The following is a 15,818-nucleotide window of genomic DNA, read 5'->3' on the forward strand; positions in this document are numbered from 1 at the left end:
GCAGGTTCAGTAGTTTTTGGTGGTGCTCCAGTCTTCTGTACGTGGTGCCTGTACGCCGAAAGTGTCCCGCAATTTTTCTGGCCACCGACAGCATCTCTTGCACGCCCCTGTCGTTTTTTAAAAAATTCTGCACCACCAAATTCAAGGTATGTGCAAAACATGGGACGTGCTGGAATTTGCCCATATTTAATGCACACACAATATTGCTGGCGTTGTCCGATGCCACAAATCCACAGGAGAGTCCAATTGGGGTAAGCCATTCCGCGATGATCTTCCTCAGTTGCCGTAAGAGGTTTTCAGCTGTGTGCGTATTCTGGAAAGCGGTGATACAAAGCGTAGCCTGCCTAGGAAAGAGTTGGCGTTTGCGAGATGCTGCTACTGGTGCCACCGCTGCTGTTCTTGCGGCGGGAGTCCATACATCTACCCAGTGGGCTGTCACAGTCATATAGTCCTGACCCTGCCCTGCTCCACTTGTCCACATGTCCGTGGTTAAGTGGACATTGGGTACAACTGCATTTTTTAGGAGACTGGTGAGTCTTTTTCTGACGTCCGTGTACATTCTCGGTATCGCCTGCCTAGAGAAGTGGAACCTAGATGGTATTTGGTAACGGGGGCACACTGCCTCAATAAATTGTCTAGTTCCCTGTGAACTAACGGCGGATACCGGACGCACGTCTAACACCAACATAGTTGTCAAGGACTCAGTTATCCGCTTTGCAGTAGGATGACTGCTGTGATATTTCATCTTCCTCGCAAAGGACTGTTGAACAGTCAATTGCTTACTGGAAGTAGTACAAGTGGGCTTACGACTTCCCCTCTGGGATGACCATCGACTCCCAGCGGCAACAACAGCAGCGCCAGCAGCAGTAGGCGTTACACGCAAGGATGCATCGGAGGAATCCCAGGCAGGAGAGGACTCGTCAGACTTGCCAGTGACATGGCCTGCAGGACTATTGGCATTCCTGGGGAAGGAGGAAATTGACACTGAGGGAGTTGGTGGGGTGGTTTGCGTGAGCTTGGTTACAAGAGGAAGGGATTTACTGGTCAGTGGACTGCTTCCGCTGTCACCCAAAGTTTTTGAACTTGTCACTGACTTATTATGAATGCGCTGCAGGTGACGTATAAGGGAGGATGTTCCGAGGTGGTTAACGTCCTTACCCCTACTTATTACAGCTTGACAAAGGGAACACACGGCTTGACACCTGTTGTCCGCATTTCTGGTGAAATACCTCCACACCGAAGAGCTGATTTTTTTGGTATTTTCACCTGGCATGTCAACGGCCATATTCCTCCCACGGACAACAGGTGTCTCCCCGGGTGCCTGACTTAAACAAACCACCTCACCATCAGAATCCTCCTGGTCAATTTCCTCCCCAGCGCCAGCAACACCCATATCCTCCTCATCCTGGTGTACTTCAACACTGACATCTTCAATCTGACTATCAGGAACTGGACTGCGGGTGCTCCTTCCAGCACTTGCAGGGGGCATGCAAATAGTGGAAGGCGCATGCTCTTCACGTCCAGTGTTGGGAAGGTCAGGCATCGCAAACGACACAATTGGACTCTCCTTGTGGATTTGGGATTTCAAAGAACGCACAGTTCTTTGCGGTGCTTTTGCCAGCTTGAGTCTTTTCAGTTTTCTAGCGAGAGGCTGAGTGCTTCCATCCTCATGTGAAGCTGAACCACTAGCCATGAACATAGGCCAGGGCCTCAGCCGTTCCTTGCCACTCCGTGTGGTAAATGGCATATTGGCAAGTTTACGCTTCTCCTCCGACAATTTTATTTTAGGTTTTGGAGTCCTTTTTTTTCTGATATTTGGTGTTTTGGATTTGACATGCTCTGTACTATGACATTGGGCATCGGCCTTGGCAGACGACGTTGCTGGCATTTCATCGTCTCGGCCATGACTAGTGGCAGCAGCTTCAGCACGAGGTGGAAGTGGATCTTGATCTTTCCCTAATTTTGGAACCTCAACTTTTTTGTTCTCCATATTTTATAGGCAGAACTAAAAGGCACCTCAGGTAAACAATGGAGATGGATGGATTGGATACTAGTATACAATTATGGACGGACTGCCACGGTTAGGTGGTATAAAAAAACCACGGTTAGGTGGTATATATTATAATAATAATACAATTATGGATGGACGGACTGCCTGCCGACTGCCGACACAGAGGTAGCCACAGCCGTGAACTACCGCACTGTACACTGGTTGATAAAGAGATAGTAGTATACTCGTAACAACTAGTATGACACTATGACGACGGTATAAAGAATGAAAAAAAAACCACGGTTAGGTGGTATATATTATAATAATAATACAATTATGGATGGACGGACTGCCTGCCGACTGCCGACACAGAGGTAGCCACAGCCGTGAACTACCGCACTGTACACTGGTTGATAAAGAGATAGTAGTATACTCGTAACAACTAGTATGACACTATGACGACGGTATAAAGAATGAAAAAAAAACCACGGTTAGGTGGTATATATTATAATAATAATACAATTATGGATGGACGGACTGCCTGCCGACTGCCGACACAGAGGTAGCCACAGCCGTGAACTACCGCACTGTACACTGGTTGATAAAGAGATAGTAGTATACTCGTAACAACTAGTATGACACTATGACGACGGTATAAAGAATGAAAAAAAAACCACGGTTAGGTGGTATATATTATAATAATAATACAATTATGGATGGACGGACTGCCTGCCGACTGCCGACACAGAGGTAGCCACAGCCGTGAACTACCGCACTGTACACTGGTTGATAAAGAGATAGTAGTATACTCGTAACAACTAGTATGACACTATGACGACGGTATAAAGAATGAAAAAAAAACCACGGTTAGGTGGTATATATTATAATAATAATACAATTATGGATGGACGGACTGCCTGCCGACTGCCGACACAGAGGTAGCCACAGCCGTGAACTACCGCACTGTACACTGGTTGATAAAGAGATAGTAGTATACTCGTAACAACTAGTATGACACTATGACGACGGTATAAAGAATGAAAAAAAAACCACGGTTAGGTGGTATATATTATAATAATAATACAATTATGGATGGACGGACTGCCTGCCGACTGCCGACACAGAGGTAGCCACAGCCGTGAACTACCGCACTGTACACTGGTTGATAAAGAGATAGTAGTATACTCGTAACAACTAGTATGACACTATGACGACGGTATAAAGAATGCAAAAAAAACCACAGTTAGGTGGTATATATTATAATAATAATACAATTATGGATGGACGGACTGCCTGCCGACTGCCGACACAGAGGTAGCCACAGCCGTGAACTACCGCACTGTACACTGGTTGATAAAGAGATAGTAGTATACTCGTAACAACTAGTATGACACTATGACGGTATAAAGAATGAAAAAAAAACCACGGTTAGGTGGTATATATTATAATAATAATACAATTATGGATGGACGGACTGCCTGCCGACTGCCGACACAGAGGTAGCCACAGCCGTGAACTACCGCACTGTACACTGGTTGATAAAGAGATAGTAGTATACTCGTAACAATTAGGATGACACTATGACGGTATAAAGAATGAAAAAAAAACCACGGTTAGGTGGTAGGTATATAATAATAAATAATACAATTCTGGTCGGACGGACTGCCTGCCGTGTGCCGACACAGAGGTAGCCACAGCCGTGAACTACCGCACTGTACACTGGTTGATAAAGAGATAGTAGTATACTCGTAACAATTAGGATGACACTATGACGGTATAAAGAATGAAAAAAAAACCACGGTTAGGTGGTAGGTATATAATAATAAATAATACAATTCTGGTCGGACGGACTGCCTGCCGTGTGCCGACACAGAGGTAGCCACAGCCGTGAACTACCGCACTGTACACTGGTTGATAAAGAGATAGTAGTATACTCGTAACAATTAGGATGACACTATGACGGTATAAAGAATGAAAAAAAAACCACGGTTAGGTGGTAGGTATATAATAATAAATAATACAATTCTGGTCGGACGGACTGCCTGCCGTGTGCCGACACAGAGGTAGCCACAGCCGTGAACTACCGCACTGTACACTGGTTGATAAAGAGATAGTAGTATACTCGTAACAATTAGGATGACACTATGACGGTATAAAGAATGAAAAAAAAACCACGGTTAGGTGGTAGGTATATAATAATAAATAATACAATTCTGGTCGGACGGACTGCCTGCCGTGTGCCGACACAGAGGTAGCCACAGCCGTGAACTACCGCACTGTACACTGGTTGATAAAGAGATAGTAGTATACTCGTAACAATTAGGATGACACTATGACGGTATAAAGAATGAAAAAAAAACCACGGTTAGGTGGTAGGTATATAATAATAAATAATACAATTCTGGTCGGACGGACTGCCTGCCGTGTGCCGACACAGAGGTAGCCACAGCCGTGAACTACCGCACTGTACTGTGTCTGCTGCTAATATAGACTGGTTGATATTTAAAGAGATATTAGTAGTATACAACAATACTATACTGGTGGTCAGGCACTGGTCACCACTCCTGCAGCAAAAGTGTGCACTGTTAATTAATATAATTGTACTCCTGGCTCCTGCTAACAACCTGCAGTGCTCCCCAGTCTCCCCCACAATTAATTATAAGCTTTTAATTTATACATTGATGACTGTGCAGCACACTGGGCTGAGCTGAGTGCACACAGACTGAGTCACACTGTGTGACTGACTGTGCTGTGTATCGTTTTTTTTTTCAGGCAGAGAACGGATATAGCAGAGAGAAGTGAACGGATATATTATATTAAATAAAAGTTAACTAGCAACTGCACTGGTCACTGACTGTGGTAAACTAACTCTGTCTGCGACTCTGCACAATCTCTCTCTATCTAATCTATCTATCTCTATTCTAATGGAGAGGACGCCAGACACGTCCTCTCCCTATCAATCTCAATGCACGAGTGAAAATGGCGGCGACGCGCGGCTCCTTATATAGAATCCGAGTCTCGCGATAGAATCCGAGCCTCGCGAGAATCCGACAGCGTCATGATGACGTTCGGGCGCGCTCGGGTTAACCGAGCAAGGCGGGAAGATCCGAGTCGCTCGGACCCGTGGAAAAAAAAGTGAAGTTCGTGCGGGTTCGGATTCAAAGAAACCGAACCCGCTCATCTCTAATATATATATAAATATATATATATATACACACACACAAATACGGAAAGGAGGAAGCAGGCAAAAAGTGTATTCAACAACACATCTACAGGACCTGTAGATGTGTTGTTGAATACACTTTTTGCCTGTTTAAAGACGCAGAGTGCCGCTTCCTCCTTTCCGTATTTTTAAGTATTTGTTTCAAGAGGGCACCGGTGCTTACTGTGGCCATCAGTGGGAGTGCCGATCCACCTCTATATATATATATATATATATATATATATATATCTACACATATATATATACCGTATATACCAGGCATGTCCAAACTGCTGCCCTCCAGCTGTTGAGAAACTACACATCCCAGCATGCCCTGACACAGCTTTAGCATTCTCTGGCAGCAAAACTGTGTCAGGGCATGCTGGGATATGTAGTTTTACAACAGCTGGAGGGCCGCAGTTTGAACATGCCTGGTATATACACATATATATATTAAACATGCATACATATATATATATATATATATATATACATACATACAGTACACGTCTACTGTATATACACATGTATATATATCATATGTGTGTGTGTGTTTATATGTATGTATGTATATACACATGTGTATATATGTATGCACATGGATATATATGTACTATAATTAAAATAAAGTAAACTTTTATTAAGCACTTACAAGTGCCACCAGGAAGACAGCAGGCTGCAGAGGACGCTAGACAGCCATTAATAATACTCATGCAGCAAAAAAAAAAAAAAAAAAAAATTTGGGTGGAGGGGGGTTTCTGGGTGCTCGGAACCCCCCCCCTCCCCCCCCCCCTGGGTGCGCCACTGCCCCTGTTTCTCTCTTATGAATGCACTTATGTATAATAATTCATAAGTTGATTGAGCAAACAAGGGATTTCAAACTTTCACTTTGATGAACGTCGAATATTAACACTCACTAAAAATACAGTGGGTGTGCAAATATACATCCTGCCACCCACCTCAATAAAAGTGAGTAACATACTGTTTCATTGTTATTTAATACTATTTTAACTAAGTTATTGTTGTGGATATATACAACAATATTGTTTCATCTGTCTTTATTAATAAAAGTTACGTTTTATTTCCACACACAGTGTACCCTATATTATAACTCTATCAGCAATCATATTTAAAAAGAGTGCCCCAGTGAGACAACAAAACAGTCCCTTTTTTGCTCTTCTGTGCAAAAAACACCCCACAATAGTTTGTTCTGAACTAATGTCAGGGAGCACCGCTAACTCAGTTCTACCATAAAAGCCCAGCAGGCAAAGTCAGTAGCTTTATGTTGGTCATTACTTATGCCCATACTTACCTACTCTCCCGGAAGCTGCAGGAGGTTCCCATTTTTTGGGGTAGCGCCCCGCACCCCCGGAAGAGTGGGCAGGTCTCCCGCATCCTGCTCGCACCCTAGTGATGAGGGCAGGATGGAGAGATAACCTCCCGCGGGTCCGTCGGGTGGAGAAGGGGTTAAAATGACGCAAATCGCGTCATTTTAGCCCCACCCCTTCCCGCGGACCCGCGAACTGCGGCATTTCCCAATGTGGGGGCGGGGCCTAGTGATGTCACAGTCCGGCCCCGCCCCCCGAAGAAACCTGCAGCGTCTCCTCTCCGGGCTTCTCCCGGAGAGGAGAAATACAAAGTCGGTAAGTATGCTTATGCCTTCTATGTCATAAAAATTGTTTGATACTTACCTACAATCCATTCCAGTGCAAATTCCAAAACTCCAACCCAATACAATGCACTGATTGGCCAGGCTGAGCTGTGTGCCTTTGTGACTTAGCGGCAACGGAGGTAACTGTTCAGCAAGAGCAGCTTCAGCGCGGCGCGTATCTCACTTGCTGAACAGTCACCCGGCCAGACCTCACCTCCGTTGCCGCTAACACACATGGTCTCAAAGGCACACAGCTCAGCCTTGGCCGATCAGTGCATGTAAAGTGTGGCTGCGGTGATGTCTCTGTCTGAGAACAGGCAGCGGCTGCTAATGAGGAAGGGGTCCTGCCCAGCGAGAGTCCGGCCCAATGCGCCGCTGGCATGCAGCCCAGGCCCTCCCCTCGCTGTCAGAACGGCCGGGCCTGGGACAGTTGTGCCCCCAGCACTCCCTTGATGGCGGCCCTGGGAATAAGGTTGCACTACTGTGTTGCGTAGTTGCGTTTGTTTTATTTTTACTTTTTTTCATTTTTATTTTTTTGGGGGGGCGGGGAGGGGGGTTGATGAAAATCCTAGTTTCGACCCTGCCTAACCAATCGATATGTTGTTACTGGAATATAGCACAGTGGTGTATGTGTAGAATTTAATTTACAGCAAATAATTACAGTTCTAGGCACAATGGGAAAATGAAAAAGGCAGCAATGTTTTCATGCCCTGGTTACTTCAACCATACAATTTTAAATGGTTGCAGTATTTTCATTAAAAATGCAATATTTGGACTCCATTTCCTATAAAGTCTTAAGGCCCGTACACACTGGTCGATATATCGGCCGTTCTCTTGAACGGCCGATATATCGCGGGAGCGTCGGCCAGTGTGTACGGCCGATGCGTCTGTGAACTCCGTAGTTCACAGACGTATCGCGCTGGCCGCGCAGCACAGCCGACGGACAATATATCTACCGATATATTGGCGCGTCGCTGTGTGTGTACGGCCGCCCGTACACATGCTGCGGCGCCCGGCGATGATTGACAGCTGAACTCATGACGTCAGTCCCCGACGGATCGGGCAGTGTGTATGCTGAACACACTGCCCGATCCGTCCATAGATATATCAGTTGATCTGCAGATATATCTACTAGTGTGTACCCACCTTTACAAAAGTCACAGAGCTTACCGCACTATTCGCCTTCGAGAAGTTGTTTTCCCATGGAAGGAATGCTCCTCGTACTGTTTCCATGTCCTGGAACTGTCCAGACACAGGAAAAATATTTAATTAGAGATATGTAATTATTATTCATTGTTATTGCTTGTGCAGGGTGCAGATACTGTGTGGGGCTACAGTCAATGGATAATCGTGATCTTAATGACAAAAGAACTACTCATTAAAAACACACATTTTGTACATTGCAGTTATGTAATGTCGTTAGTCTAACACCTTTATTACCATAATAAATTGTATTGTCCTTTGTTCTTGCTATTGAATTAGCGGAAAATGTGCTTTGGAAAATTGAGAGAATAATGGAAATAAAATATTAACAAAGCTGTACGAAGAAGTTAGTTTTTTTCTTTTACAAACCAGAGAACATTTGCAATTGATGCTTTATTCATCATTTAAAGTGTACCTGCTGCCTAAGTGATGGAGGTAGCTAAGTGCCTCACGTCTCAATGATGCCACTAGTTCCTAGTGGATTAATAGGCAGCATTCACATGAATATCGGTTCCACTTGTCACCCTGTGCAGCTCCCTAAAGTAGGGCCACCCCTAGGAATTTTGGTACAAAAATGGGCTGTGGCCACAGTGTGTGGACATATGACCATGCCATGTTGGGACTTTTAGGGCCCCATCCACAGATGCTGGGCTGATGGGGCACTTGCTCCCTCTTGGCGGCCCTGAACAAAAGGAGAGCCCTTATAGTGTGCAGCCGCCAATAGACGCAGCATAACATACTAACAGATACTGAGAATAACAGCCACCATCATTGTCTGTGGAAGTGGTTCTGCGCAGTAGTACATACTGTAACACGGGTACTGTAAATAAGGATTGGCAGGCAGGTTTTCCAGCTACAACCACAGTGTCTTTACTGGCATCAGACACTGTAGAACAGCATACACAGGCGTAGGCCTGGTCACTCAGGTACATACAGAAAAATAAAGCAACAAATATAAAAGGTCCTAGCACTTCCCGTGCTCACAAGTCATTCTGCTGCAGTGGCTTGCAGCCACACATGCCATTCTCTCCTGGCACAGGCAATATCTACAGTCCCTGGAGCTATAAACTAGACCCTGCTCACTGGCCCCTAATAGGCACCAGCGTACAGTGCAGTGTGTGTTTGGGATTTTTAAACCCCTCTCCTGCACCTGACTTCCTGCTGTCTCTGGGTGAGCTGGAAAACCTGGACCTCTGTTTCTCCAGCTGCAGCAGTGCAATTCGGAAAGCCTAGAATTATAAACCTCCACTACAGGTGCAGAATGTGCAGGCCTTGTTTTCTTCTCCCTTGGAGGGAGCTGATTCCACCAGAATGTGGGCGATTGTGGTGAGACACAAGCCCTCTCACAACAATATGTACATATGGGCTAATACTGAGTCACATGCTGAGGAAGCCAGAATTACCACCTTATACTAATTCAGTAACCCATAGGGCTAATGCGGTGGATTGTGCGTCTGCAAGCGGAAAGTCATGCCGCCCATTCATTTTACATCAGCCGCCCAAATTGTCATCATTAGTAACCACTTGCAACAGCCCTATGCTAGGTGCAAGAGATCCGCCAGGAACAGGCCTTCCTCCCCGTACGCACCACTCAGAATCACACAGAGCTTTTCATACACTCGCGCAGCACACCCATGACAGGGCGATTCTGTTTGCTCGCATTGCTGATGCCCAGTTGCCACCTTGAAATGCCCAATTCGATGGAAAAACAGATCCGGTGCCGTTTCATCCGACTCAGAATAGGACGGACATGCACGGTAATGAGTAAATTTACATTCTAGAGATGTGCGGCTGGCACTTTTCGTGTTTTGTGTTTTGGTTTTGGTTCTAATTCCACTTTCGTGTTTTGGCTTGGTTTTGCCAAAACCACCCTTTCGTGTTTTGATTTTGGATGATTTAAAAAAAACAAAACATAAAAACAGCTAAAATCACATAATTTGGGGGTAATTTTGATCCTATCCTCAATAACATTAATTTCCACTCATTTCCAGTCTATTCTGAACACCTCACAATATTGTTTGTAGGCCACAAGGTTGCACCGAGGTGGCTGTATGACTAAGCTAAGCGATACAAGTGTGCAGCACAAACACCTGTCCCATCTAGGAATGGCACTGCAGTGGCAGACAAGATGGCAGATTTAAAAAATAGGCCCCAAACAGCACATGATGCAAAGAAAAAAAAGAGGTGCAATGAGGTAGCTGGATGACTAAGCTAAGCGACACAAGTGTGTGGCACAAACACCTGGCCCATCTAGGATTGGCACTGCAGTGGCAGACAGGATGGCAGATTTCAAAAATAGGCCCAAACAGCACATGATGCAAAGAAGAAAAAGAGGTGCAATGAGGTAGCTGGAGGACTAAGCTAAGCAACACAAGTGTGCGGCACAAACACCTGGCCCATCTAGGAGTGGCACTGCAGTTACAGAGAGGATGGCACTTATAAAAACTAGTCCCCAAACAGCACATGATGCAAAGAAGAAAAAGATGTGCAATGAGGTAGCTGGATGACTAAGCTAAGCGACACAAGTGTGGGGCACAAACACCTGGCCCATCTAGGATTGGCACTGCAGTTACAGAGAGTATGGCACTTAAAAAAAACTAGTCCTCAAACAGCACATGATGCAAAGAAGAAAAAGAGGTGCAATGAGGTATCTGGATGACTAAGCTAAGCGACACAAGTGTGCGGCACAAACACCTGGCCCATCTAGGAGTGGCACTGCAGTTACAGAGAGAATGGCACTTAAAAAAACTAGTCCCCAAACAGCACATGATGCAAAGAAGAAAAAGAGGTGCAAAAGGGAATTGTCCTTGGGCCCTCCCATCTACCCTTATGTTGTATAAACAGGACATGCACACTTTAACAAACCAATCTTTACAGCAACAGGGTCTGCCACACGACTGTGGCTGAAATGACTGGTTTGTTTGGGGCCCCACCAAAAAAGAAGCAAGCAATCTCTCCTTGCACAAAATGGCTCTACAGAGGCAAGAAGTCGACTTCATCCTCATCCTCCGATTCCTCACCCCTTTCACTGTGTACATCCTCCTCCTCACAGAGTATTAATTTGTCCCCACTGGAATCCACCATCTCAGGTCCCTGTGTACTTTCTGGAGGCAATTGCTGGTAAAGGTCTTCCCGGAGGAATTTATAATTCATTTTGATGAACATCATCTTCTCCATATTTAGTGGAAGTAACCTCCTACGCTGATCGCTGACAAGGTTACCGGCTGCACTAAACACTCTTTCGGAGTACACATTGGGGGGGAGGGGGGGCAACTTAGGTAAAATAAAGCCAGTTTGTGAAAGGGCATCCAAATTGCCTCTTTTTCCTGCCAGTATACATACGGACTGTCTGACATACCTACTTGGGTGCTGTCACTCATATAATCCTCCACCATTATTTCAACGACGACAGAATCATATGCAGTGACAGTAGACATGTCGGTAATTGTTGGCAGGTCCTTCAGTCTGGACTAGATGTCAGCTTTCGCTCCTGACTGCCCTGCATCACTGCCAGCGGGTGGGCTAGGAAATCTTATCCTTTTCCTTGCAGCCCCAGTGGCGGGAGAAATTGAGCTGTTGACGGGTCACGTTCCGCTTGAGTTGACAATTTACTCACCAGCAGGTCTTTGCACCTCTGCACACTTGTGTCTGCCGGAAAGAGAGATACAACATAGGCTTTAAACCTAGGATCGAGCACGGTGGCCAAAATGTAGTGCTCTGATTTCAACAGATTGACCACCCTTGAATCCTGGCAAAGTGAATGAAGGGCTCCATCCACAAGTCCCACATACTTTGTGGAATTGCTCCGTCTTAGCTCTTCATTCAATTTCTCCAGCTGCTTCTGCAATAGCCTGATGAGGGGAATGACCTGACTCAAGCAGCCAGTGTCTGAACTGACTTCACGTGTGGCAAGTTCGATTGGTTGGAGAACCTTGCACAAGATGGAAATCATTCTCCACTGTGCTTGAGTCAGGTGCATTACCCCTCCTTTGCCTATATCGTAGGTTGATGTATAGGCTTGAATGGCCTTTTGTGGCTCCTCCATCCTCTGAAGCATATAGAGTGTTGAATCCCACCTCATGCTTCAGTTGATGGCAGGGCAGGGCAGGTTCAGGCGTGTTTGCTGGTGCTCCAGTATTCGGCACGTGGTGGCTGAATACCGAAAGTGCCCCGCAATTTTCCGGGCCACCAACAGCACCTCCTGCACATCACTGTCATTTTTAAAAAAATTCTGCACCACCAAATTAATTGTATGTGCAAAACATGGGACGTGCTGGAATTTGCCCAGATGTAATGCACGCACAATATTGGTGGCGTTGTCCGATATCACAAATCCCCAGGTGAGTCCAATTGGGGTAAGCCATTCTGCAATGATGTTCCTCAGTTTCCGTAAGAGGTTGTCAGCTGTGTACCTCTTACGGAAAGCGGTGATACATAGCGTAGCCTGCCTAGGAACGAGTTGGCGTTTGCGAGATGCTGCTACTGGTGCCGCTGCTGTTGTTGCTGCGGGAGGCCATACATCTACCCAGTGGGCTGTTACAGTCAAATAGTCCTTAGTCTGCCCTGTTCCACTTGTCCGTGGTTAAGTTGACACTGGATACAACCGCATTTTATAGGACACTGGTGACTCTTTTTCTGACGTCTGTGTACATTCTCGATATCGCCAGCCTAGAGAAGTGGAACCTAGATGGGATTTGATACCGGGGACACAGTACCTCAAACAATTCTCTAAGTCCCACTGAACTAATGGCGGATACCGGACGCACGTCTAACACCAACATAGCTGTCAAGGCCTCAGTTATCCGCTTTGCAAAAGGATGACTGCTGTCATATTTAATCTTCCTCACATAGGACTGTTGGACAGTCAATTGCTTACTGGAAGTAGTACAAGTGGTCTTCCGACTTCCCCTCTGGGATGACGATCGACTCCCAGCAGCAACAACAGCAGTGGCAGCAACAGCAGGCGTACCACTCAAGGATCCCCCAGAGGAATCCCGGCTAGGAGAGGACTCCTCAATCTTGACCGTGACATGGCCTGCAGGACTACTGACTTTCCTGACTGAGGAGGAAGTTGACGTTGAGGGAGTTGGTGGTGTGGCTTGCAGGAGCTTGGGTACAGGAAGAAGAAGGGATTTAGGTGTCAGTGGACTGCTTACGCTCTTACCCAAAGTTTCACAACTTGACACTGACTTCTGATGAATGCGCAGCAGGTGACGTATAAGGGAGGATGTTCCTAGGTGGTTAACATCCTTACAACTACTTATTACAGATTGACAGAGGCAACAGATGGCTTGACCCCTGTTGTACGGATTTGTGGATAAATAATTCCACACCGAAGAGGTGGCTTTTTTGGTAGTTTTCCCGGGCATCACAATGGGCTTCTTCATCCCACGGACTACAGGTGTATTCCCGGTGCCTGACTTAAACAAACCACATCACCATCAGAATCCTCATCGTCAACTTCCTCCACAGCGCCAGCAACACCCATATCGTCATCCTGGTGTACTTCAACAGTGACATCTTCAATTTCAATATCAGGAACTGGACTGTGGTGGCTCCTTCCAGCACTTGCAGGGGGCGTGCAAATGGTGGAAGGAGCCGACACACTTGGACTCTCCTTGGGGATTTGTGATACCATCTCAGAACGCACAGTTCTTTTCTGTGCTTTTTCCAGCTTAACTCTTTTAATTTTTCTAGCGGGAAGATGAGGGCTTCCATCGTCATGTGAAGCTGTACCGCTAGCCATGAACATAGGCCAGGGCCTCAGCCGTACCTTGCAACTCCGCGTCATAAATGTCATATTGGCAAGTTTACGTTTCTCCTCAGACCATTTAAATTTCTTTTTGGGGGTCTTTTTACTGAACTTTAGCTTTTTGGATTTTACATGCCCTCTACTATCACATTGGGCATCGGCCTTGGCAGACGATGTTGATGGCATTTCATTGTCTATGTCATGGCTAGTGGCAACAGCTTCAGCACTAGGAGGAAGTGGTTCTTTATCTTTCCCTATTTTATCCTCCAAATTTTTGTTCTCCATTATGTTTCTGAAGTTATATAACACAATATGCGGCACAGGAATGACTGATGGCTGATGGTCAGGACACTACCACTGGTCTGATGCAGCACAACACAGCAACACTGTGAAGGACTTCTTGTTGTTGTTGTTATTATTATTATTATTATTATTATTATTATTATTATACTGTAGCAGTGGACATATAGTAGCAGCATATACCACTGTGACTGCCTGGTCACTGGAATGACTGATGGCTGATGGCCAGGACACTACAACTGTTCTGATGCAGGACAACACAGCAACACTGTAAGGGACTTATTATACAGCAGCACTGGACATATAGCAGCAAAGGACACCACGACTGTGACTGATGCAGCACAACACAGCACCACTGAACTGATGCAGCACAACACAGCACCACTGGACAGCACTGGACATATGGCAGCAGAGACACCACCACTGTGACTGATGCAGCACAACACACCACCACTGAACTGATGCAGCACAACACAGCACCACTGGACAGCACTGGACATATGGCAGCAGAGGACACCACCACTGTGACTGATGCAGCACAACACAGCACCACTGAACTGATGCAGCACAACACAGCACCACTGGACAGCACTGGACATATGGCAGCAGATGACACCACCACTGTGACTGATGCAGCACAACACACCACCACTGAACTGATGCAGCAGAGGACACCACCACTGGACAGCACTGGACATAGGGCAGCAGAGGACACAACCACTGTGAATGGACAGATTCAGCACAAGCCACGGACACTGAGGACACTGAGAGAACGGAGACACGTCCACTCTCTACACTCTCCAATGCCGGAGTGAAAATGGCGGGGACGCGCGGCTCCTTATATGGAATCCAAATCCCACAAGAATTCGACAGCGGGATGATGACGTTTTGCCTCGTTCTGGTTTCCGAGTCAGGCGGGAAAACCCGAGCTTGGCTTGGAACCGGACTCGAATGGTGAAGTTCGGTAGGGTTCGGTTCTCTGAGAACCGAACCCGCTCATCTCTAATTTGCACATGCGCTGTATGCTATTTGTGCCCGTGCGCAGAGATCCGTCTGAGGGTCTATTCATATAAAAACCGAAAACTGAATTGCTACTTACTATTAGTATACGATGCGATGTAATAAGTAGCAATTCATGTATACTCACCCTTCCAGCGATACGCTGCGGAATCCAGGGGTCCAGCGGTGAGGTCTTCTCCAGGCAGTCCCCACTCCGATGCACGGGTCCCTCTGCGCATTTGCCGTCTATTGACTGCTGGGAGGTCAGGGGGCGGAGCCAGCGCTGGGTTCCGAGCAGAGAAGCATTGAGCTTCCCTGCCATCTCTGCACCGCAGGTCAGGTTACGCCATTCTGAGATGCTGAACCTGAACCCCATGAGGAACGGAAAGCAGTGCTTTCGACTCCTTCATTAATCGCACTCACCATACAAAAGTATGGTGATCACAAACCCCCTCCTAACCCCACCCTCCACATCGGAGTCAGGATGCTGTAAAGTCCTCAAAAATTAGGAGCCTGCAGTATTTTACAGCTAGTCGGAAATACATTTGGAAACCACTAAATGTCTAAGGAAATGAATAGCTCTTTATATGGGCATAAAATGTTTTGCTCCGCATGAACAGATTAGTACATAGAGTAATCATGTATAAATACAAATGTGATTTGCAGCTCTGAAAATAAGACGGAATTCTGTCCTTGTTTCTGTTGGCAAATCTCACGTTTT

At 46.1% G+C, this 15,818-nt stretch overlaps 1 protein-coding gene across 3 annotated transcripts in view; it reads right to left on the reverse strand.

Annotated features, from left to right (window-relative positions):
- LOC134945529 (somatostatin receptor type 5-like) overlaps nt 1–15,818 on the reverse strand; it is a 534,823-nt gene that overhangs the window by 236,916 nt on the left and 282,089 nt on the right. The window contains exon 4 of one of the 3 annotated variants that reach the window (XM_063934875.1): nt 8,014–8,085. The exons of the other annotated variants lie outside the window; for them this stretch is intronic. Coding sequence (XP_063790945.1) covers nt 8,014–8,085 — 72 coding nt within the window. The remainder of the gene's footprint in view (nt 1–8,013; nt 8,086–15,818) is intronic. 3 annotated transcript variants of the gene reach the window in all.

The sequence above is a fragment of the Pseudophryne corroboree genome, chromosome 7 (genome assembly GCF_028390025.1).
Source record: "Pseudophryne corroboree isolate aPseCor3 chromosome 7, aPseCor3.hap2, whole genome shotgun sequence".
In the NCBI taxonomy this organism is placed as follows: Eukaryota; Metazoa; Chordata; class Amphibia; order Anura; family Myobatrachidae; genus Pseudophryne; species Pseudophryne corroboree.